Source organism: Macrobrachium rosenbergii, chromosome 55 (genome assembly GCF_040412425.1).
Source record: "Macrobrachium rosenbergii isolate ZJJX-2024 chromosome 55, ASM4041242v1, whole genome shotgun sequence".
Taxonomy (NCBI): domain Eukaryota; kingdom Metazoa; phylum Arthropoda; class Malacostraca; order Decapoda; family Palaemonidae; genus Macrobrachium; species Macrobrachium rosenbergii.
In genome coordinates, this window is record NC_089795.1 from 27,070,268 (window position 1) to 27,097,052 (window position 26,785).

Below are 26,785 nucleotides of genomic sequence, written 5' to 3' on the forward strand. Positions count from 1 at the left end.
GTCATGTCACTAAACTATTAAATCAGGGCACTGATGTCAGTTACCTTAGGGCAACACTTCTAGACTTGACAACATTCTGCAACCAAATTTCATTCCCAAACTGACAGGTATCCAACTAGTACATTCAGAGGCAGTCCAACACAGATGGAAGGTGACTTATCAGAACATTTATGTGGTGCAAACTGAATTGTTAAAAATTTTAGTTACAAAAGAGAAGGAGGAAACATCTTGTGTAAGAAACTTACAAAGTGTGGTGTCAACATACACCAGGAGAACCATTCTGATTACTACTGCTCACAAAGAGCTAGACGCAACCTTCCACGACCTTAGTAATAATGGACGTGCAAATAAGAATATCCAGCTCACCAACAAATTGGCAAATGAGAAATGGCAAATTAATTAAAACATCAGCCGTAATATGAAGGCACTCCAGTACCTATCAAATCATAGCACCAGGTGCTCATGAGTAATTGTTACCAGAAGGCTGAGAAAGCTTCTCGATATATTATCGACAGGAACATCTCCTCTACCAATCTAGCACAGATAACCAACCTTACTGCCTATTGCAAAAAAAAAAAAAAGATAACGATTGATTCAAAGTAACTCATGCTTTGGAAGGTGAACATGGTCTACAAATGAAAACGTCCTACTGAGGGAGGACGACCAAACTCATACTCTGACTGAAAAAATGCTTTAATAGGATCTTCATCTACTTACAAAGAGATACCAATTTATGATCATGCCTCCAGAACCACATAATTTGACCTATGGAAAGCGCACATCTGGAGTTTCAAATAATCATAACTGTGGTGGAACCCAACCCGCCCTAAATACCAGGAAGACCTACACACACAACAGGCAAGACCATCACACAACATACCCGTCAAGATTTATAAACTAGTTTTCAAAACAGAATAAGATGCCTAAGTTTAGAGAAAGAGAGAGCAAGAAAGCACAGAATCTTCGGGAATACATTCAAGCATCTCAAGACCAACTGTCGCTTAGCTGATGCTCGATCAAACATAGCACTCCACCGTATTCGCATGATCCGCTACTTGCATGCAGCCCCCATATCCCAACACTGTTGGATTATGTTCACTGCACACCCTTATACTGAGAAACGCTGAGGTTCAAATAAAATGTACCTGTCTATCTAGTCTTTGAATTACTAGGTGAATTTCGAAGAGTTTCGACATAATAGAAACGAAAATAATGATCAGAAAAGAAAAGAAAAAATAGCATTGCAAGGGAGTTTTAGTCCTCAGTCTCTCCCTCAAGCAAACACCCTTATACTATATATACATATACATATATATATATATATATATATATATATATATATTATATATATATATATGTTATATATGTATATATATATATATATATATATATATATGATATATCATATATGATATATATATATATATATATCCATTCTATAAATATATATATATATATATATATATATATATATGTATATATGTGTATGTGTGTGTGTGTGTGTGTGTGTGTGTGTGTGTGTGTGTGTAGTGTGAGAGAGAGAGAGAGTGAGAGAGAGAGAGAGAGAGAGAGAGAGAGAGAGAGAGAGGGAGAAGGGAGGGAGGGGAGGAAGGAAGTATTGCGATGAAAGAAAAATATTTTCTCAACTTCTTTTGAAAGGTAAACGACGTTAGGGTGTGTGGCTGAGGCAGCTGCCATAAGCAATATGTTAGCGGGTGATCTGGATCATAGCCGCTGAAGGCAATGAAGATCAGAGAGAAAAAGCTCCGGGATTTCCTGTCATGAGGCCATTCTTCATTTTAAATCCCATTCTGGAAATTAGCGGAGGGGTTCTGTTTCTCGTTTGAGAGAGAGAGAGAGAGAGAGAGAGAGAGAGAGAGAGAGAGAGAGAGAGAGAGAGAGAGAGAGAGAGAGAGAGAGTAAAATTTTATATTATTATAAAAAAGAATATTTGCATAGTGACTATATTACTTATGCAACTTCTAGAAAGAGAGAGAGAGAGTAGAATTTTATGTTACTATAAAAAAGAATATTTGCATAGTGACTGTATTACTTATGCAACTTCTAGAGAGAGAGAGAGAGAGAGAGAGAGAGAGAGAGAGAGAGAGAGAGAATAATAATAATAATAATAATAATAATAATAATAATAATAATAATAATAATAATAATAATAATAATAATAATAATAAAGAGAAATAAATGAGAGAGAGAGAGAGAGAGTAAAATTTTATATTATTATAAAAAGAATATTTGCATATTGACTATATATAGTACTTATGCAACTTCTAGAGAGAGAGAGAGAGAGGGAGAGACGGCCATTCTTTTTAATAATAATAATAATAATAATAAAGAGAAATAACAGAGAGAGAGAGAGAGAGAGAGAGAGAGAGAGAGAGAGAGAGAGAGTAAAATTTTATATTATTATAAAAAGAATATTTGCATAGTGACTATATTACTTATGCAACTTGTAGAGAGAGAGAGAGAGAGAGTAGAATTTTGTTATCATAAAAAAGAATATTTGCATAGTGACTATATTACTTATGCAACTTGTAGAGAGAGAGAGAGAGAGAGAGTAGAATTTTGTTATCATAAAAAAGAATATTTGCATAGTGACTATATTACTTATGCAACTTCTTGAGAGAGAGAGAGAGAGAGAGAGAGAGAGAGAGAGAGAGAGAGAGAGAGAGAGAGAGAGAGAGAGAGAGCGAATATTTTTGTAACTGTTACAAGAATTTATTTGAATATATATATTTTTACAATAATATATATATATATATATATATATATATATATTTTATATATATATATATATATATATATATATATATATATATATATATATATATATATATATATATATATATATATATATATATATAGAGAGAGAGAGAGAGAGAGAGAGAGAGAGAGAGAGAGAGAGAGAGAGAGAGAGAGAGAGAGAGAGAGAGAGACCCTTAAGCACTTGAAATGTCTTACAGGTATATCTTTAGAGAGATAAAAAAACCAGTCCAATTATTGATTTATAGGAGAAACGAAAAATTTGCACGTGTAATTATAAATTGTTTCAGGAAAACAGAATTATCCATTAGTGAGAATAAACATTTCAACGATTTCAAAGAAAGGAAGCTATCAGTCTTAATTCTTTTTGGCAGATTTAACTAAGGAAAAATACCCATCTGCATATTTTTCTTGTAAAATTTTTTAAAGCTGTTACATTTCTGTTTCGAAGATATACACAATAGGCGAAAATATATATTGAAAGACGGAAAGGCAGAAGGAAATGAGAAAAAGTGACGATTTGAAATGAAAAAAAAAAAAAAAAAAATAACTGCGAATCAGACACCAACCATTTTTTTATGAAACAATAATAAAAGAAATAGCAATCTACGAACAACAAGACTAAATAACCTTGGCGATGAGACATAAAAATAAAATAAAAAGAGAAGAAACGAATCAGCAGAAACTTGTCGAGGAATATAAAAACCATTATTTAATTTTTGCTCCGCCCCCCCTCTCCCCCCTTTTTTCCTTTTCTTTTCTATCCCTTTAGCTTTAAGCTTCCAATTTCTCCTGTCTGGGATTTTTGGGGGCGAATTCATGAATTATTTTTTTCCCCCTCTCCCACTTCGGATGAAACAACCCAATTTCGTTTCAGCAAAATGTGTTTGTTTTCGTGCGCCCTTGCTTTCGCGTGGATCTCTGTTTTTGTTTTTGTTTTTTCCTGTTTTTGCTTGATTGTTTGTTGTTGAGTGCGTAAGAGTACATGCAGGATTTTGAATTACGAAAAGGTTTTCAAATTATTCTTTTCTTATATCGGGTGCATGCGCGTTAGCTGGGAAATATTAACGAATGTCTGTACTTTTTCGTATTTTGTAACGACATAAATTTGATCGTGTGTTCAGATAAGCCCATCGGCCAGTTTCATATAGAGGTTTTCTCTCCATTTAAATGTAAATAAATATACTAATAAAGAGTTCTTGTGTGTCAATGAATGCGTAAAGTGTGGAATTATTCGCATTGTTCTGATTAATTGAGTACATAAGATGTGTTAGAAAAGTTTCATTTTTAATTTTCTGCAAAGAAAACTATTGAGCCGGCTTTGTCTGTCCGTCCGCACTTTTGTCTGTCCGCACTTTTTCTGTCCGCCCTCAGATCTTAGATCTGAGGATGGGCTGCAAATTGGTATGTTGATCATCCACCCTCAGGTCATCAAACATACCAATTTGCAGCCATCTAGCCCCAGTAGTTTTTATTTTATTTAAGGTTAAGGTTAGCTATAATCGTGCATCTGGCAACGATAGAGGCTAGACCACCACCGGACCGTGGTTAAAGTTTCATGGGCCGCGGCTCATAGATATATCTGTTTCCGGTGGCCTTATTATATGATGTACAGAAAACGCGATTGCGCCAAAGAAACTTCGGCGCATTTTTTGATATTTTGGGTGCAATTTTTTTGTTCCTTTGTCTAGTCTTCCATTTCTTCGTTCAGTGTGTGTGTGAATCAAGCAAATGATCGCTTGATTCATTCTTTTTTTTTTTAGTATGTTTGATTTTATGATGCTATTTCTTTTATAGATTAATTCTTAAAGGAGAAATAATAATTCAAAATCAAATAAGATAAATAAAAAAAAAAAATTAAGCCAGGCCACCAATGATCTTATTATTTACTCCAATCTTCGGGCTTTCCAGTAATCCAGTTCAAGCCGCTTACTTGGCTTGGAATTTTAGATTCACTCATTTTACCTCTTTGTACATGACCTAAATAATATAAATATTTCAGGATTTTATATATACCCATACTTGACTAGAAATCCATAAATAAATGTCATCATACGTGATCTGGTATGATGACATTTATTTATGTTTATCATATCTAAATATTCCTTACTTAAAGAGCAAAACCTGGGATGAAAATGAGACTTGTTTTGGCGTGAAGAACTTTTCCAGATTTATCTTTACTTGAAGCGGAAATCTCAACTCTGAATGGATTTCTGGTCAAATATGGGTATATATAAAATCCTGAAATATTTATATTATTTAGGTCATGTACCAAGAGGTAAAATGAGTGAACCTAAAATTCCAGGCCAAGTAAGCGGCTTAACTGGATTATTGGAAAGCCCGAAGATTGGAGTAAATAATATCATTGGTGGCCTGGCTTAATTTTTTGTTTGTTTATCTTATTTGATTTTGAATTATTATTTCTCCTTTAAGGATTAATCCATACCTCTGTATTTCAAATTCTGTACTAAGTTACTTTTAAAATCAAGTTGCTGTTTGAATAATAATAATAATAATAATAATAATAATAATAATAATAATAATAATAATAATAATAATAATTTATCTGCTCCATGGGGTGGGGATAGTGCCGTCATTGCACCTCACGTAGTGCACTGTCGGCATTACTGAAGGTTATTTGCATCTTCCCCTCGGCCCCTATCTACAACCCTTTCATTACTTTTACTGTACCTCCATTCATATTTTGCTTTCATCTTACTTTCCACCTTCTTCTAACAATTGCTTCATGGTGCAACTAAGTTGTTTTCTTCCTGTTGCACCCTTTCAACCTCTTACCCTCAATTTTCCTTTCAGCGCTGAATGACTTCATAGGTCCCAGCGCTTGGCCCCTGGCGTAAATTTTATATTTTATTTATAATATATGAGGCATGTCAGTCGCCGAATCGAATAGTTTTGTCTTTTTTTTTTACTGTTTGATTTTATTTTTACTTTATAGATTAAGCTTGCCTCTGTGCTTCTGTTTTTAAACTGAACTGCTTTACAGATAAAGTTAAAGCTTGGCTAATGATAATACCAATAATGAATTTATAATATATCAGGCGTGTCACTTTCCGAACAGACTGGTTTTTATTAGTCTTATTTAATTTTAATTTATCATTTCCTGTTTACAGACTTATCTTTGCCATTGGACTTCTGTTTCTGTATTGGACTGCTTTTCAGCTAATGTTGTATTTTAGCCAATATTGATAACAACAGTAACAATTTTATAATGTATATCATGTATGCTAGTTCCCGATCAGCAATGAGAAGCTTTGCAATAGAAAGAACCAGAACGGGGACGGAACAAGCAAACGCCACGAAGCAAACCTCAAGAACGCTGTGACTGCGTCAATGCAAGTCACGAGGAAATGCGACAGCCCGGCCAGCCCTGACGCACCCCAATGGCCTTCATTCATTCCGGGCCATGTATCTATTTACTGAAGCGGCTCTCTAGAAAACAACCTAGTGAGGGAACCGACGAGCTGTGCTCTAGTTTTCCCAGATTCTCTTTCATTTCCAACTGGGACTATTCGGTTGTTTAAAAGTTCTTCATTGGAGGGGTGGGTAGAGCTCTCGGCTAGCACGTTGTTGGCCCAGCGTTCGACTCTCCGAGCGGCCAGTGAAGAATTAGAGGAATTTATTTCTGGTGATAGAAATTCATTTCTGGTCACAATGTGGTTCAGATTCCACAATAAGCTGTAATCAGCGCAGTGGTCTGGTTAAACTAGGGTATACTTAACTTCTTCCAGTTCCACCTTTAAAACCTTTGCCCTTCATCTTTATTTTCTGGATCTAATTAATTTGCTGTTCAGCCACTCCGGAAGTGCGCCCAGTGCTTACCTTGCCAGGCTAAATATCCTGAACTCAAAAATGAACTCAAAAGTGGTCTGGTTAAACTAAGATAAACTTAACTTTTCGGCTGTTTAAAAGCGTCTCTTTTTTTTCACCTCTCACATGCGGCTGTCCGTCTCAGCATCAGAGGAATGAAGCCAGAGCGACACGGCCGCTCAAAACCACGACGTCTGATCGGTCTGTATCAGTCCGCGTCGCGGGTTCGCCCCAGTTTAGGTTATGACTAATATCCGCTGCCCGTGTATAACAACCCATCCCTGATTCAGACCTTCGAGTAAGGTGGCACTGTTGAACAGTGTTTTGTCCCAGCGATTCCTACCCAGGACGTGTTCAGTGCCACGAACCAGACATTTAGCAGCTTTTCTAAGCAGCTAAGGTGCTCAGCATCATCTCGTTTATCTTAATTGATCGGTATTTCTATATGCTACTTTCTGTGGCTGCTGAATCGTCCTTAGAACGCACGGTTGGCTTATGTCACGTGATGACGACCGAATCTTTTCTCTAATGATATATTGTGCCGTGGTTTTCCAATCTTGGGTTTCGATATGTTTCCCTGAGGATTCAGTCAGGTGTACTTTCCTTATACTGGATTAAGTTTCATCTTATTATTTCTGTCTCGTAAATTTTATATATAATATATATATATCTTTCTTCTTCTTTTTTAACGTGCTTTTATTCCCATTTTGTATGGGGGTAAGCACGATGCCTTCTTTGAAGGACTTTTGATTTGCTTGGGGTAGACCTGTGGTAAATTTATATATATATATATATATATATATATATATATATATATATATATATATATATATATATATATATATATATATATATATATATATATATATATACATACACATATATTCATACATATGTATATACATATGTATATATGTATGTATAAAGTCTCTAGTTAAAGGTCTTTGATATCATTACGTTTCTTTTCTATTATCTGTTTCTTGCTAAGATATTTCATGGTGCCTTCGGTTTACTGGTTTAAGAATTTAGTTGAAGAGTATATTATAGATTATGACAAACTGCTTTGGAAGTCAATCAGTCGGGTTATCCCATCCCTCTCTCTTCTTCCTTCTTCCTAGTCATAATTCTTCTCTTATCTTTCCTTAACTTTGCTTCGTTTTCATTCGTGAAATGTCCGCGTTCTCTCTGGAGACGTCGCTTGCCTGACATGTTCTCGGTATTGGATGGACGATGTTTAAGTAAACAGACAATCACGAACAAACAATCTAGTTAACTAAGGACATGTCTTAAATGTTTAATGAATTGTAAATTGGCTACAAGGCCAGAAGTATCATTTTCGAGCAAAGAGATAAACAAAGACTGGTAGTGCTTTGTTTAGTCTTGACAACAGCCCAATGAATTCTGGAGATGTAATGACTATTCCTCATTACTATTGCTTCTTTGAATACATTTTTTTCCTTATTATACACTAGGAGAGAGAGAGAGAGAGAGAGAGAGAGAGAGAGAGAGAGAGAGAGAGAGAGAGAGGGAACTGTGCAGAATGTCTCAGAGATAAGCAGTGGCTATCTCATTAGAGATAGAAGTCTTTTTATTGCATTTAACAACTTTCGTCCTTCATGCACATGGAATCATTCACATCACACGTATCCACATTTGCAAATAATTATGTAGTTTTGCGAAAGGACCATGCACCCGGATATTCTACTTGTTTACCAAAGAATATTGCCAGAGAGCACGCAAACACGCACACGCACGCACGCACGCACAAGCATACACACAGATACATATGTGTGGATATATATGTATATATATATATATATATATATATATATATATATATATATATATATTAATTTACTTATATACATATAAGCATATGTATGTATGTATATGTATACCAGCCTTTTAAAATATGTCCCCATCATCGGGACAAAGATAAAAATAAAATGTAAAATCAAATCACGAATATGACCGCGGCAGGAAGAACGTAAATAAAAAAAAAAAAAAAAAACAGAAAATGATCAAAACCATCCTAACGCCCCAATATCTCGACAGACTGAGCACGGAAAAGCACGCTGAGTACGAAGAGATGCGGAGTTATACAGTAGATATAAAATGCTATGCTTCTCACACGATGGGAGAGGGTGTTCCTATAATCTATCCTCTCACGAGTCACAGTTCAGTTCAATTATGAATAAAAGAGTAGTAAAAGGACTGACTAATCAACTATGGGGGCCAGAGGTCCATACGAGACCTTTTATACCCTTTAGAAGTTTAGCACCTAACCAGATGAGACCGGCATAATCTGAAACAAACCAACCATGAGTTGTTGGGTACTTAGATGGTCGACGATAGAGAGAGAAATGTTTCATCAGCGTCTTGTTTTGTTATTTCAGAATCATCATGTGCAATATGAGTTCCACATTTATTTGTGTGTGCCTTAACATTTGAGAACTCCATCTTGATCAATTCTCTCTTTGAGCATCCTTTTGGTGGACTGTGATAAATTCCAATATTACATCTAGGCTAAGTATATGTGTAAATTATACTTTAACTTAAAAAATATGCTTTAAACTTCAGTAAAGGAATCAATCGCTCCTTGATTTCAAAGAAGTTTAGTGGAAGGGCAACTTAAACACTTCATTATAAAGTTTATTACAACAGTGGAAAACGAACCTGTTGGAACAGATATTGACGGTTGGAAATCATTATTTAGCAATGTCTTAGAATACTCGACAGATGAATATCTTGGATGACAGTTTTCTTGGAAATATTTACTGAGATACTGAACCTCATTGTGGGAACAAGGTACATCCAAGCTGCAGAACATTCCTCCTCCTGTATTGGAATTACCGATGCTGGTTAAAGAGAGAAAGTAAAGCTGCTTTACTTTAAAGTATCTTGTATCATTGACTTGACACTTTTTTGGCTTTTGTAAAAAAAAAAAAATAAAAAATATATATATATATATATATATATATATATATATATATGTATATACATATATATATATGTATGTATATATATGTATACATACATATATTATATATATACATATGTATATGTATGTATATTTATACATATGTATATATATAATATATGTATATATATACATATATATATTATATATATTTATATATACATATATGTATATATATACATATATACATATATGTATATATATGCATACATACATACATATGTATGTATATATATATATATATATATATATAGCCTATATATATATTATATAGGCTATATATATATTATATATATATAGCCTATATATATATTCACATAGGTTGTTGAGAAAAGCCAGGAAAAATGTCAACCTCATCATCACCAACATCTCTGTCTTTTCCCAAGTAATTGGGAGGATTGACCCCTCCCATTGCGTCGCCTTCCAAATTACCAGCTGACCTTCTTTCCTACCAGCTGGTTACCATCTACAAGATCAAGATCTTCCATACCATTCTGTTTGGGTTATCATCCTCCATCGTGAAAACATGCTCTAAACAACGAGGACTGTCCTATCCTACGTTCTGTTTGGACTTATCATCATCTCCTAACTCTTTAATCTTTCTTGCTATGAGATATTCCATTTTCGCTTCATCAACCTCATTTTTGTTTTCCAGGTCAGAGACGTGTTCTCGTCAGTTTTCAAAAACCACACTTTAGCTTTGGCAATTAACACTGGCCTTCTGCTTTTTCTCATCGTTATTATATTTATCGTTTTTATTACTGTTTTGTGTGGGCACATATTCATAGGAAATCCATCTGATGCAAAAAAAAAAAATTAAGAAAAATTTACAGTAGCAACAATTGCAGTAAAATACAAAGACATTAAATTAAGAATAAACACTAGGTATATATATTTATATATACATATATATATATATATATATATATATATATATATATATATATATATATATATATATATATATATATACACATATATATATATATATTTTCAAATCGCATAATATGTTTAGACTTATCATCTCCAGCTCCTGAATCTTTCTCCATATGAGATACTTGAAGTTCTCTTCAGCAACTTCATTATTTTCCTTTTATTATTATTATTATTATTATTATTATTATTATTATTATTATTATTATTATTATTTGGTGCGAGCACACTTTCATATGGAATAAAGAAATAGCGAAAAATATATAGCAGCAGCGATTAGAGTAAATTACAAAGAAATTAAATGAGCAAGAATTAACAATACAATTCTTAATTACATATGAATGTGTTAGCACACCGAATAATAATAATAATAATAATAATAATAATAATAATAATAATAATAATAATAATAATAATAATGGTGTGTAGGGCAAGAAGGTCAGTTTTAATTTCCGGTGCTAAAGCGTGGTGTTTGAGAACTGAGGAGAACGGATTTTTAAACGGAAAATAATGGAATTGCTGAAACGAACTTCAAGTATCTCATAGGGAGAAAGATTTAGGAGCTGGGAGATGATAAGTCAAAACATATTGTGAGATAGAACATATTTTCAGGGCGGAGGCTGATAACCCAGACAGAATGGTATGGAAGTAACTGATGTAAGGAAGATCTTGTATATGGTAACCAATTAGTAGGAAAGAAAAAAAGCTCAGGGAGTGATTTTTAAGGCGACTCAATTTGATTGGTCGACCTCCCTAATTATTTGGGTAAAGAAGAAGAAGAAGAAGACTAAGAAGAAGACTTCTTGTCTTGAGGTCATATCAGGCGACAAAAAACAATTTGAATTTAGATATTCCTTAAATGTGTTCCTCATCACGATTACATAGTTGAGAACCATGAATTCAAGCAAAAATAATATGTTAATTTTTTCTGAGTATCCTTCTTGACCGTTCAGAAGTTGCAAATGATTACAACATGAATATCTTTTTACAGCGACAGAAAAAAAATGCATATATTAAAAAGAAGAGAGAGAGAGAGAGAGAGAGAGAGAGAGAGAGAGAGAGAGAGAGAGAGAGAGAGAGAGAAGGGTGCTGATAAAGTGAGGAGTCATGTTAGCACAAGAACAACTGATAAAACAACGACAAGAGAGAGAGAGAGAGAGAGAGAGAGAGAGAGAGAGAGAGAGAGAGAGAGAGAGAGAGAGAAACTGATGGATCATACTTGCGCAAGAACATCTAAATCTAAAAACGTAGAGAGAGAGAGAGAGAGAGAGAGAGAGAGAGAAAGAGAGACTGTTAAACTGAGGGAGAGAGAGAGAGAGAGAAGAGACTGTTAAACTGAGGGGACCATACTTGGACCATCTAAAAACGTTGAGAGAAGAACATAGAGAGAGAGAGAAAGAGAGAGAGGAGAGAGAGAGAGAGAGTGCATCATCATCATGCAGGACCATGGACAGAAGCGATCACAAGATTAGTTTCACTGAGCGTGCTTGCCTGCTTGAGTCAAGGAGGCTTTTTGATGAACAAATGAACAGTTTCAGGGGAGTCAGAAATTTTTTCACTTGTCACTGGCTTCAAAATTGCTGATAAATTATTTCGTATTTTCTCGGTACGATAATCGTTGGTTGTCACGCCACGATGAACTTTTGGGGAATGTAAGGAATTCAATCTCTTCTTGAATGCTGTTTACTTCTCAGTTTCTTATGAGGATAAAAGTAGGTTGGATATTGATGTCTGTTCGCTTATAATCGAAATATCTTATAAACAATTTCAAAAAACTTTTGGACGCGCTTTCCTATATATATTTTTTATTTTCTTTAATATTTTATATTTGTTTCAAGTTTCAGTTCTTTTGTTTTATTCTTTAATTTTTTATTTTCCAATACATGCAACGAATCTTTCTTGCCATATTGGTAGACACCGAGGAACTGTAGCCAGAGAATCAAGCTGTAATTCATACCTGTGATCAACAGTGACACAGGTCAATAGGAACCTCACTATTTCAGCATTATCCAAACACCTGTGACAGTCTCATCAGTACCTTCCCCTGGCTTCAAGCTCTCCCTTAATGGCGGACTAACACACCAAGTCAACCCTTTGTCGTAAAGAACACTGAACGAAACTTGCATTGGATAAGAGCCACATTTTTGTGAATGAGTACATACCAAACTCGCTCTCATTTAAGTTCTATCTTCTTCAATGAGAAGAATGCTCTACGGGAGAGACGAGATATTTCGAAACTGTCTGTGATGAAAGACAAATTTCTACCTGGCGGCATGGTTATTCGAGTATATTTACGACTCATGTGCTGGTCTTATTTGGTACTGCACGAAAGGAAAATCTTGACACAAATTGCTGCCTTCCGGCGAATCCGTGACTGTTTAGAAATCTCCGTGAAGATAGTTCTTAGTTTTCAAGTGACAACAGAAAGTCGAAAATCCGCGATCTTTTAGAATGTTATGGTTCTATTTTGTTTCGGAAAAGCGTCTTTCTTTGGATTCAGGTACGGTACTTTTGCTTTATAGTTGTATAAGGTATATCTTCTCTCTCTTGATGCAGATATCCTTTTTTTTACATGATTTACTAACATCATTACCCCTTCACATGGCCGACAGTTTTTATTCTACCTGAAAGAACTAGCCTGAGCTAAACTTGCAGGAATTTATTAATGCCTGAAAGACTGTAAATGTCAAGATATTTTGAGCATAAAAATTAAAAGACCTGAATGCAATAAATAAAAAGTGCGTGACAGACTTTTAATTTTAGATATTTCTAAATTTGTTATCATTAATCCAAATTCTATAAATCTCCGGTGCATACCTGAACAGTAGAATCGTATAGCGATAGCTTAATATCATTAAACGAACAAAGTCGAGAGAAATAAATGCCATAATCAATGTAACAAAATAAAGATAACATTATCAAGTGAAAAAGCAAAGTAAAGTGACAGGGCGCAGTATGGCACCACTTTAATATCAATAACATAGAAGCAAATTGTGATATTCTCCATCATAATACACACTGAGTACCCGGCAGCTCCCGGCAAAAACACCACGCAGGAAATACCTCATTTGTTCTTGTCCTCTGAAGAAAACTCAAACGAGAGGCTACAATGACGGATTGTTAAAGTTTACTTTGATGCAACGTTGGAAATTGAATATGCATTGCTAACATTCGGTTACCGTGCATCGATGCGACGAGAAGAAAAGATTGTATGTTGTAGTTGCATCTGATGGTAACGTTTCATAAGGTGAGATGTTTATTTACGCTATATCAGATCCAAGCTTCTAATTTTCGCGGACACCAAAACCCCATTGTACCCAACTGGACCCCTCTTATCTTACCTAAAAGCCTACGCAGGTGCCAGTGCTTCAAGCGGTATCCAGAAAAGAGCGGAGATAAAAAAAAACAAGAAGTGACAGAGAGAGACACAGTTATTCCGTAACTTCGAGTCACAACACAACACTGTCTTATTGTGTACTAGATCATAGGGGTTTCGTTCTATACAGCCCGAGTGGCCTATAGCTTGTTTGACCTTGGGACCCCAATGGCACCCAGGGAGAGATGCCAGAGGGTGCCATACTGCCAATACGCTCCTGCTGCTGCTGCAGTGCAGATGGTTTGGATGCTGCCGCTGCTGCTGCTACTGCTGCTGCTGCACGAAAATGATCTTTGAAGCGACCTGGGTGCTCGTTTGGTTGTTTTGTTACCATTACCACCGTTATCATCACTGAGATTGCTGTTACTTTTAGAATTCTTTCCTTGATTTTTAGCATATTATTACCAGTGAAACATTATCATTATTGTGACTCCTGCTCTCATCGTTATTATTAATATTATCGTTATTATTAGTAATAGAAAAATTGCTATCAACAGCAGCCGCAGATTCAGAAACAGTACTAAGATAGCGATTACAAATTATGTTGATAGCTAAATGAATACAGCAGTAGTGGTTATGTATGTATGCTTATGTATGTTTCGTGATAGTAATAACTCCACTTCTCTAGTTTTACATTCCTATCAAGTGACATCTAACTGACTGATTCCTTATTTGTGCAAGTTAAAATCTCCAAATTCTCGTACGTATCTAGCTGTTTGCTGACATTTTGCAGCTCAATCCGTTGGCTTTCACTTATATCTTCTTTTTCTGTTGATGCATATGATTTACTCATCTCCAGACCTCTTGATAAGCACGCATAGTCAGATAATCATAGAAGAACTCAACAGTAACGAACCGGGTTCGTATGTAAAAGAACCGAGGTTCGATTCATTAGCGCAACCCCCTGGTCCACTTAGTTATGGACGGGTTGATTGGTGTCAAGAAAAGGTTTATGGGGTTAACGACCATATCCCCATTGGCTTGGTGAGTAGAGGAAGGTTCTACCCTTTTAGTTCAACTCATTTTAATAAGGGTGAAAATCGAAAAATCAGTAGGTCAGTCTGGCTATAAAGCATGCGAGTATTCTGGGAATCTGACCAATAGATCTTGTACGACCCCGCGAGGGTGGGAAAAAGAGTGTAAAGCTATCAACCTCATCCCAAAAGACGGTTGAGAAAACAGGTTAATTATGGCTAGGTCACTTCCCTAAACAGAACGATAATATATATACTTATATATATATATATTTATATATATATATATATATATATATATATATATATATATATATATATATATATATATATTTCCGAGGTAGAGCGAATTAGATATTAAAGGACGTTTGTAGTAAGCTTAATGCTTGGATGTGAATCACGGTGATGTGATAAATTTCATTTATATATATATATATATTATATATATATATATATATATATATATATATATATATATATATATATATATATATATATATATATATATATATTCGTTGAAAGCAGTTGCCTTGATGGCATCAATAAGTTTCTTGCAGGTATCTTCATACCGTCTGAGTTTTTCTGATTCTCGTTCGTCAATTTCTTATATATATATATATATATATATATATATATATATATATATATATATATATATATATATATATATATGTATGTATGTATGTATGTAACTTTTGATATGCAAGACGAAAATACATCAGGAGACACACACACACACACACAAACATACACGTTACACACACAAACATACACGCTGTAATATATATATGTGTGTGTGTATATATTATAGTGTCTGTGTGTGTCTGCTGACGTATTTTTGCATTACATATCAAAAAGTTACAAAAGAAGTCATAACTAAGACCGAAATTAGAGAATTGCATATTATACGGTCATCCGCCAACCTCATGCCTTAAGTGATATCGGATTGAAATGTCTTCCGGAATGTTAGGAATCCGGGAATAGGTTTGTTGTCGTCGTTTCCAGGAACACTGGTGGTGGCAATGATTAAAGTGTGTCTTGCCCGTAATATCTTTGATGATGACGATGGTTTAAAAAAAGGGGGATTTTATGTATCACTTTAATAACAATAGAAACGTTGAAATCGTAAAATACATATTTCTTGTTGTTGTTGTTGTTGTTGTTGTTGTTGTTGTTGTTGTTGTTGTTGTAGTTCTTCTTCTTCTTCTTCTTCTTCTTCTTATTATTATTATTATTATTATTATCATCATCCTGTATCAGTTAATAACTTGTGACGATATATATATGTGTGTATATATGTATATATATATATATATATATATATATATATATATATATATATATATATATATATATGTGTGTGTGTGTGTATCTCTGTGTGTTTGTGTGTGTGTGTGTGTATTTTATATGAAAAAGGAGAAAATGTTTTTTAGTTTTATGTAAAAGTAAACTATTGTGCCATCTTTGTCTGTCTGTCCGAACTTTTTCTGTCCGCCCTCAGATCTCAAAAACTACTGAGCCTAGAGGGCTGCAAATTGGTATGCAGACTATCCACCCCCCAATCATCAAACATACCAAATTGCAGCCCTTTAGCCTCAGAAGTTTTTATTTTATTTAAAGCTAAATTTAGCCATAATCGTGCGTCTGGTAACGATATAGGACATCCCACCACCGGACCGCGTTTAAAGTTTCACGGGCAGCGGTTCATGCAGCATTATAGCGAGATCACCGAAAGATAGATCTATTTTCGGTGGCCTTGATTCAAATACGCTGTACAGAAAACTCGAATGCGCCGAAGAAACTTCAGTGCATTTGCTACTTGTTTTATTTTGCTATTTTTATAAAGATTGGGGTAGTTAATATCACTATCATCATTTCAAACCTCCCTGAACTGTACATATTTTTACCAGCTGGGATTTTCACCCATACAAAGCCATATAGTTTAAAACCTCCCCATATGGACTACTGTCAAATTAAGCGCCAGTGCCGGCCTCAGGCCTGTTCGATCTACTGCAACAACAATTTTCTAAAGAACTCCTCTGAACTCTACTTTCCCCCTTTCCTCCCCACAACCCCTTCCCGCGCAACCCCCCAACTCCCCCCGTACCCCGGAAGCCAGCCGTTATCTTTATGCACCTAGCATGTTCCTTCATAAATATGGCCAAATGATAATTTTGGGACCTGTCAAAACTTTCTCCTGTGCAGTCTGCTCAGTCTAAAATATTTAAAAGTTTTGAAGAATTCTTTAATGGAGTTCTAAATTATATCAACATAATTTATGCATTGCCTTTTAGAATTCCCTGCGTCAGATTTTATGCTGGCAAGCAAGGGGGAGGTTTTTTCCCCTTTCTTTTAGCGATGCCAAGTCTTCCTGTTTTACGCCATCCACTGTTTTAATAATAAATGGGGGTCGATAGGGAATAGGACGGGGGTGAACTGGGTTTTTTTACATGAATATTCATTTTCGTCTATGATATTTCACGTTCATGATTCAATATAGACACGCATGCATACATACATACATGCATGTGAACAAGGCCAGGCTGTTCATTGAAATACACTTATAATTATTCTCAAAAATGAAACTTAACTTATAATACAACTGCATGCATGCATTTATATGAAATCAGTGGTTATCACTTTAGCTTGTATACATGCATACATACATGCTAAGATAGGATGTGACCTAGTTTTTCATGTAATCTCAATTTATATTCGTTCTGCTTTATAACACTCATATTTAATTATGCACTAATGTACATGCAAATATACTTATTACATAGATCAAAGACATCATGCACCATGCCAAGGCTTTAACAAAATTATAATCTAAGAATAAACACTCAAATCAGAATGAAGGCTAACTTGATATGTACGCGTTTATACCGGAAGAGCACAGCTCGTCATCATTAAGAAAAAAGATAGATGCTTAACTCTTGCATCTTCTGGATCAAGTTTGCAGTCTAGTTCTGAGAATTCATCAGGTCTCTTCTCTTTTGATACAGTATATTTGTTCCGCATTGCAACATTTCTCATTTTCGGTCCTGTTACGTCTCATTCTGGCGTACAGCTGGCAACGAGGTGAGTGACCTATTTTGCTCTATAAAATAATTGAATATACAGAGCGAGACTGACATTAATTTATACATTCGTGGCCGTCCCAAGACCAAAGAAAAAACTATCCTGTCACAGAGAATAGTTTATTGTCGGATATCACCTGAAGGTATTTATCGTGTTCATGAACTACCTTATTTACCAACTTCAGCTGTATTCATAAATACCTTATTTACAAGCCTCTGCTAAATGTTTATCATTATTATATTTAATAAGATTTTATTTGTATGTCAACATCAACCATAGGTACTTTTCCACACTCCATTTAGGAACATCTTTGTTTGCAATCCCGATATAGAATGTTACCGCATTCAGAAACGACCTTGTTTACCAGCCTGTGGTGAAGGTTATATTATCTTAACAGTATTTAGAAAAATTTTTTCGTTATGATGAGACTCTTCAGGAACTCCTCCCTTCGTATGTCAGAGCCAAAGATTTTTATCACTGGTCAAAATTGCATGGTCCTTCAGCCACAATCATAGATTGGTATCGTATTGCATTTGGAAGAATATTTTTTTTCAGCATGGCCTTGGATATTTGTCTCTCTCCGGGTTGTTCTCGCTTAACGACTGAAGGACTTGAGGGATGACGCCGTAGCATTATATAGAATTCATATGATATTGAAGAACTACTGTTTTTCGCGTATCAGCCACAACAATAATGTTATCAGGAACTCCTGTTCAAGAACTTTTATTTGTCTCCCGTAATAACTTCCAGACTAGTTTGAACAAGACAAGTCGGGAACTTTTTCGTTTGCCAACTTGAACCATACATTTTTAACATAACTGTGGTCAGGACCTTCATCGTTAATTAGGCTTAATTATAGATTCTTACTACTGTTCAAAATTCCTCTGTCCGTCAGCAACAAAAATACATCTATATGATATCTTATTCATACTTTTTCATACATTGTTAGTCATTGCCGATCTTGGTTCTTTTCATACTACATTCAGGAACCACCTGACTTGCTAGTCAAAACTGTTCAGGAACTCTAATGTTCGTTAACTCAGTCGTAGATATTTTTCTAATAGTGCCATGCTCGTCAACCTAAAAAAATTGTCAATTCATATTCAATTTAGGAAAGACTTTTGTTCATCCGTCTCAGATTCGGCAAATTATTTTCACCATACCCTGTCAATAATTATCGAAGTACTAATTCCTAATCAAAGATTCCTATTATACTCTAGTTCGAAACTAACTTTTAGTTTTCTGTAAAAGAAAACTATAGAGATGGCTGTTTGTCTGTCCGTCCGCACTTTTACTGTCCGCCCTCATATCTTAAAAACTACTGAGGCTAGAGGGCTGCAAATTGGTATGTTGATCATCCACCCTCCAGCCATGAAACATACCAAATTGCAGCCTTCTAACCTCAGTAGTTTTTATTGTATTTAGATTAAAGTTAGCCATGATCGTGCGTCTGGCACCGCTATAGGTGCCAATAGCACAGGCCACCAACCGGCCGTGGCAGAAAGTTTCATGGGCCGCGGGTGAGAGTTTCATGGGCCGTGGCTGATAGTTTCATACAGCATTTTACGCTGTACAGGAAACTCGATTGCGCCGAAGAAACTTCGGCGCATTTTTTACTTGTTTTTGTTAGCCTCAGCCAAAGATTTTTTTCATACTTTGTTCAGAAACTGCTTTGTTCAGGGTCTACATTGTACATTGGTCTCCACCAGTGGTTTCCATCATTTTTTTTCAGAAAGTACCTCATTTGTTAGCCTCAACTAAAGACTTTTATCACATTCTATTCAGAAACCACCTTGTTCGTCATCTTTGGAGATTGGCGGAGAGTTTGAGGCCTCCATTGTATCCTGATAATTGTTTAATGTCACTGCAATTAACCGGAAGGAGTTTCGGTTCACAGTCTATGCAGAGTTGAGCGTCTTCTACACTCCTACCTTGAACTCTCTCTCTCTCTCTCTCTCTCTCTCTCTCTCTCTCTCTCTCTCTTTGTTCTTCCCTTCTTCCCCAAACTTCGCCTCTCTATTTCCCCTCTCTCGGCATCGCAGCGACCATTAGAGCCGAGTGGTTGCAACTCAGCAGATCAAAGCGTCTGTCGTGCAAGTTATTGCAACTCAAGGATGTATCCCGGTGCCTGCACGCGAGCGAACGACTGGGTGTGTGTGTGTGTATGTGTATGTGTATGTGTGTGCATGTGCGGGCTTGTCGGCGGGTGAGTAAGCCATGGGAGAAAGTTGGAATCGTATTCCCGGGGAAAAAGTTGTTCCATTCTATTTTCACGACACCTTCGAATCGTATCACTTACCCCCAAAGGTCCGACCTAAAGCTGAGTCGAATAAACTCGGTATACTTTAATCTTGGGAGAAGAATAATCGAATGCAGGATCGTCATTAATAACATCATTATTTTTGGTCAGTATATATATATATATATATATATATATATATATATATATATATATATATATATATATATATATATATATATATACATATATATATATATAAACATTAAGCTATAAATGTATATGTAATGTCAGTTACAAATGTCTCTGTCTATATATATATAATACCGGAGGATTATTCCCGAACAAATACCTATTTACTGATATATAATGCTAACCACCTATCAAATTCTTAATGTCCCCTCAGTTCTCTCTTATGTAATACCGGAGGAATTATATTATAAGCGGTTTTTCATCCGGCGGATTAATTCCCGAACATATATACCGATATATATAACCATATAATATATATTATATATATATATATATATATATAATGGATATTAAACGACATTTTTATATATTATATATATATATATATATATATATATATATTATATATATATATATATATATATATATATATATATATATATATATATATATATATATATATATATATATATATATATATATACTACGACCCAAAAGATAAAATGTTGTATATTTTATCATAGTATAGTTTAGCTTAATATAATACATTCAAGAAAGCAGTATACTTATATTCAAATTTTATTTTACATTAAGTAAGACGAGTTTCATTCATTATTGAATGAAACTCGTCTTACTGCTGCTAGAATCTCGCGGCTTTTATGTAAAAACTTTATGCAAGAAGCATTGTACACCCTTTTATAATTATGTGTATTGCAAAGTGGAAGAAAAACAAATAGTAAACAATATACTCTGGTTTTTTCTTTAGGCGACAGAAAGTAAATGCAGACGATATCGTTTCAGCTAAACTTAATCGGAGGAACCTTACTTTGGACGCCACCCCAAAGAAGTTGCAATTAAAATGCATTTGCCAATAAGGGCCAAAGTATCAGCTGTAGCTTTTCACTGTCGACTCAGCAGGCTATAACTAAGAAATGAATAACAAAAAAAGGGCAAAAGAATAATAAACCAGTGTAAAATAGTCTTAACTACACAACTAGAAAGAACTACCAAAGGCCACCGTTCAGATGGGGATTCATAATTACTCAATTGTGGTATTTTCATGTTTCTGAATGATTTTGCGTTATATTTCGGTACAGTTTTTATGACGAGCCTTTGCTTCGTTATATATTAAAAAGTTACAATATTTGAGCACTCTTTCGTGTATAGGCTATGCATATCTGAAACTATTCTTTTTCGTGCAAATGCTTGTTGGTTGTTTAGATGCAGCCAGCCTAGTGACAGCAGGGGGTCTTGCCGCAAGGCGACAAAGTGTGGTAAGGTTTTGAAGGGGTTAGGAGGCCTGTTGTGCGCATTTGGACTTTGTCCAAACAACTGGGGCGAATCTGCAGTGTTTTTGCACATAAGTTTGATTCAGTTGTTGTGTCCCATTGAGTTACGTGTCAAAGTAAAATGATTCTACAATTGCTCTTCTTATTATTCCTCATAAAAAAGCTTTCTACGCATTCTTAACTTTACATTTAGGGCAAGAGATCTGTTTATATAAGTGTGATTCGAAACAAATAGTTCTGCTGTTCTAATGATTGTTTACGTCTTACTTTATAGTGATTTAGCATATTTTACTACCTCGATCTGTAATTATTCGATCCCCACACTCGTCTGTTTTTCAACATACTCCATCGACTCGGGACTGGATGTTCTTCAGACAGCATTTATCTAACTGTAGTTTGTATCAGAATGCTCATTTGCTCATTAACCTTTCCTTCTGTATTCTTTTTTTTTTTTTTACTAACATAATTTAATTTTTATCCTAAATTACATTGCCAGGTTTGCTCATAAGTTTTAAGAATATTTTCCATTTTAATGTTGATACAGCCTTGACCACATTATTCCTTACCTCCATAGTATCTTCTTTTGTGGCCTGTAAATGCAGTTCATTCAATCTCCGTGTACCCTCACTAAACTCATCATATTCTCACCGATAATTTATCAGACAACGAGGATTTTGAATGTTCTTATAAAATTTCACATTAACTTAGTCTCCTTTCCTTTGTCTTTCTCACTCCTTTCTTGTGAAACGCTATTGTTCTAATCATATTTGCAGCCACATTTCGAATCTTTCTTCTTTAACCTTAAACTACTCGTGCAGTCTAGTTCAACAATTCATCGACAGTCACTGATCATTTTTTTAACAGAGTACAGAGTTGCTCTTCATTATCACATAACCTGACAAATTCTTTGATTATTTACTCTTTCCAGTGTAGACTTTGATTCTTCGCAAATCATATATGCCTAACAATCAAGCCTTTTTCAGAACAAATTTCTAGAAGAACCTCCAAGTTCTCATTTATTTGATGTATTCCAAACCAACATCCTATGCCATCTCATTGTTTATCACCTACTTCTTTTCTGGTTTTACAAAACAAAGTTAAAATCTCCTCCTAGAAACTTTCTCTTTTCTTATTAATATCTGGGCCACATGTAGTTGATGTAGTATCTAGAAATGAACCTTTTCTCATTTGCTGTTTCATTTTACTACCAAAATTCTTTGATTAGCTGATCAGCTTTCTTTCCCCTGATCCAAAGTCTTTTCATGTCCCTGTTGTAGTCCTCTCCTATACCTGCATCCCTGTGTCCTTTCCAGCTCTGTGTGGATTTCACTTTATCTAAAGACTCGCCCAGAGTCACTACAGCTTCCTTACATGATTTGCTTTCTCTTCTGCAGTACACGATAGCTAAACCCCGTCAGGACTAATCATCCTTTCTCCCATATTTTTACAAAATTCAAACACGTATAGGGTTTAGACCACATATCTCCACCTATTGGATGGTATTTCCATATATAACATGAAGTGATATCATTAGAAGAAAATGAAAACGTTATTGAAAACTATCAAAGCGTGAGAGTAATAGACTACTTTTGTAGTTCCGGTTTGAGGTTCCTAGCGCAAAAGTCTGCTTTCAAGGAAGCAGAGAGTAATATTTCTTTACTCTCGCGGTTTCCATAGTTTAAGAACCACGGTCGTACAACGTATATATATATATATATTTTCTGACTCACGTCGGGATCAACCCAGGTCTCTCATGGAAAGCAGAGGCGTTACCCACTGATATCAAAAGAAGAAAATGAAAAAACTGCTTGCATACCAGCGAGTTTTCCCCAACTTACTGAAAACAACATTTCATTCAAAGTGTGAACAGAAATAAATTTCTGACTCACGTCGGGATAGACTCTCACTTTTCAAAAGAAGTTGGAACCTTCCCCAGGAATTTGCATACCAGCGAGTTTTCTTTTGACTTGGGCCCAGTGGGTAACGCCCTTGCTTTCCACCTGAGAGTGGGTTCTCCCGACGTGAGTCAGAAATTTATTTCTGTTCCACACGTGATTGTGTGTTGATGATTTCTATCTTATTCACTCAGAGGGATAATTCGAGAGTTGTCTAGTCATTGCTGAGTCGGGAAGTTTTCTTTACACTATGCACAGTTAGCTTGGCCCAGGTAATTCCGGGTGCAGCTGCTCTCAGGTTCCAACTACTTAATATGGCCCAGTACTATGATAGACCTGGGTTCGATCCCGACGTGATCAAATTTATTCTGTTCACAACTATATATATATATATATATATATATATATATATATATATATATATATATATATATAATATATATAATATATATAATATATATATATATATATATATTTTAAATAAACAGTAATAGATTTAACTGTATGAGACTTTACCTTTTCAGTATTAATAATAAAAACACTTTTAGTATACCAAATAGCAAACTCATTGACCCTCCGTTTATTCTTGTGTCAGAATCACTACCGTAACAAGGAATTTCACATTTTTAAATAAATCTCAAGGAGATTACTTGCCTCTTAGCTTTTTCCTTTTCCAGTACAAGAAAAAAAAAAGAAAGTCTGATTTTAGATAAAACCCCAATTTCCCCTCCCGAGAAAGGCATCGCGATAAGACCCGGAGGCGAGAGGTTCCGGAATATCTGAGCTCGAGATAACAGCGACTCACTTTGCATGATCAATCCACGTTGCGAGATGGCTTGAGACTGTATCCAGTTAATTCTGCAACCCACGCTGGGCCAATATGCTCTCTCTGATTGCACAGCTTTGCTTCGGATTGCTGCTCGTAACCTCCAATTCGTGTTTAGAACGCCACAAGTGCGAGAACGTCTTCCCAGCGTTTAATGAGAGCTCTCGGGACTCCCTCTCCTCGGGGAAGCGAGCTGGACCTCCACGCTGCGTCACAGACGATGTACTTTGTCTTGCATAGTCATGGCTTTCCGCTCAGCTCGTTTGTGACTCTGTGGTTTTCATCGGGTCCGACCCATGTGCCGTGATTTAAAGCCCGCCTAAAAACGCGCAGACTCAGACCAAGAAAGGCGGCGAAGGGACACTTAAAATGGAAATGAGGAACGAACGTGTAATCAAGACAACCAATATTCATATCAGGGACGAGTGGGAAATAGGACGCTCAGACTTCAAAACATGACGAATGGGTAATTAACACGCCCAGAATTCAATCCAGGAACGAAGGTTTAATAAGGACAAGCAAAATTAAGATTTGGAACGATCGGAAAATGAAGTAAGCCAAAATTCAAATCAGGCACACCAGCAAATAAAGGCGCGTTGTGCACTCAGCTAACATTTATTGGAGTGTGTGTGTGTGTGTTTTTTTTTTTTTTTTATTCTGAGAAGAAAAAGACGTCCTTGGTTTTGTGATTCCGATTGATGTGTAATCATGTGAACTCAGCCCGACATCCAAATTAGGTAAAAAATACTCGGGAAATGGTGAAATTTTCACCACTAAGAAAATATCCACCTGATGAAATGTAAAATCTACGGAAAAGCTAGCTAAATGAGACTGACCATAATGTGGAAAGAGCTGATCTGGGAGAATTTCAATTGAACTGATAACACATTTCCCCACACAATCGGTCCATTACCTTTCAAATATGAAAGACCAGTCTGTTATCTTTTTCCGCCTCGATTTTGATTTTTATTCCAACCGGTTCCCAGTTCAGTTCGTTTTAACCCTTTTTCTTTCTCTCTGGTAAATTTATTCTTTTGATAATAGGTACCGAATTTATTGCCCGCTATTCGGAGGCAAATTCAGAGAGTGATTTCATTCGCGATTCTTTTTAACAGGTTTGAATGACCGAAATGAATACGTGAGCCGAGGAGGGAGGGATTATATGAGAGGCTAAATTATCGGGAGTCTTATTATCAAGGTTATCAGAGCTAAACTGTACATACGAAGACATGCGTATACACAGAGCTAAACTGTACATACGAAGACATACATACACATGCATACACACAGAGCTAAACTGTACATACGAAGACATGCGTATACACAGAACTAAACTGTACATACGAAGACATGCGTATACACAGAGCTCAACTGTACATACGAAGACATGCATATACACAGAGCTCAACTGTACATACGAAGACATGCGTATACACAGAGCTCAACTGTACATACGAAGACATACATACACACACAGCTCAACTGTACATACGAAGACATACATACACACAGAGCCCAACTGTACATACGAAGACATACATACACACAGAGCTCAACTGTACATACGAAGACATACATACACACAGAGCTCAATTGTACATACAAAGACATACACACACAGCTCAACTGTACATACGAAGACATACATACACACAGAGCTCAACTGTACATACAAAGACATACACACACAGAGCTCAACTGTACATACAAAGACATACATACACACAGAGCTCAACTGTACATACAAAGACATACATACACACAGAGCTCAACTGTACATAAAGACATACATACACACAGAGCTAAACTGTACATACGAAGACACACACACACACAGACGTAGCAATACAATTTAAAATCTTTAAACTATTTGAAAAGTAAATTTCGCAAAATGACGAAAGATTAACTTTCGTTGTGAAAGCAAAATGAATCGGAGATCGTTTGTGCCAGTCATATCAAAGTTGTACGAGTCTCTGGAAGAAACCATATTATATTTCCCCATTTTGTTGTGTAATACGAGACCTTCGAACGCCTCGTTTCACATTCATTTAATCTTGAAACGAATATAAAAAGTCATTTTACTGAATACAAATCATTATATACGTGTATATATATGTATTTATATAGAGATATATATTTATGTATATATATATATGTATATGTGTATATTATATATATATATATATATATATATATATATATATATATATATATATATATATATATATTATAATGAAGCAAAATGTAATGCATTTATAAAACAAGAAATGTTACACAGCTCATAAGTATCTATAATAATAAAATCCGAGTGGATCTTGTTTGTCCTTCCCCGGGTGACACTAGGGGAGACATGACACACACACATCCTGCAAACCTGTTTGTCCGCCCCGTGTT

General features: G+C 35.4%; 1 protein-coding gene across 4 annotated transcripts in view; it reads right to left on the minus strand.

The window, feature by feature from the left end:
- The window catches only part of LOC136835713 (uncharacterized), a 78,473-nt gene extending 53,982 nt beyond the window's left edge, over positions 1–24,491 (minus strand). Inside the window, exon 1 of one of the 4 annotated variants that reach the window (XM_067099576.1) lies at positions 24,371–24,491. Coding sequence is in view for 1 of the 4 variants with exons in the window: in XM_067099573.1 (XP_066955674.1) it covers positions 24,371–24,377 (7 nt within the window). In the remaining 3 variants the exon portion in view is untranslated. Of the gene's footprint in view, positions 1–13,860; positions 14,044–24,370 lie in introns of those variants that run through there. The other 3 variants (XM_067099573.1, XM_067099575.1, XM_067099574.1) reach the window with 3 other exon arrangements.
- Positions 24,492–26,785: the final 2,294 nt, after the last annotated feature.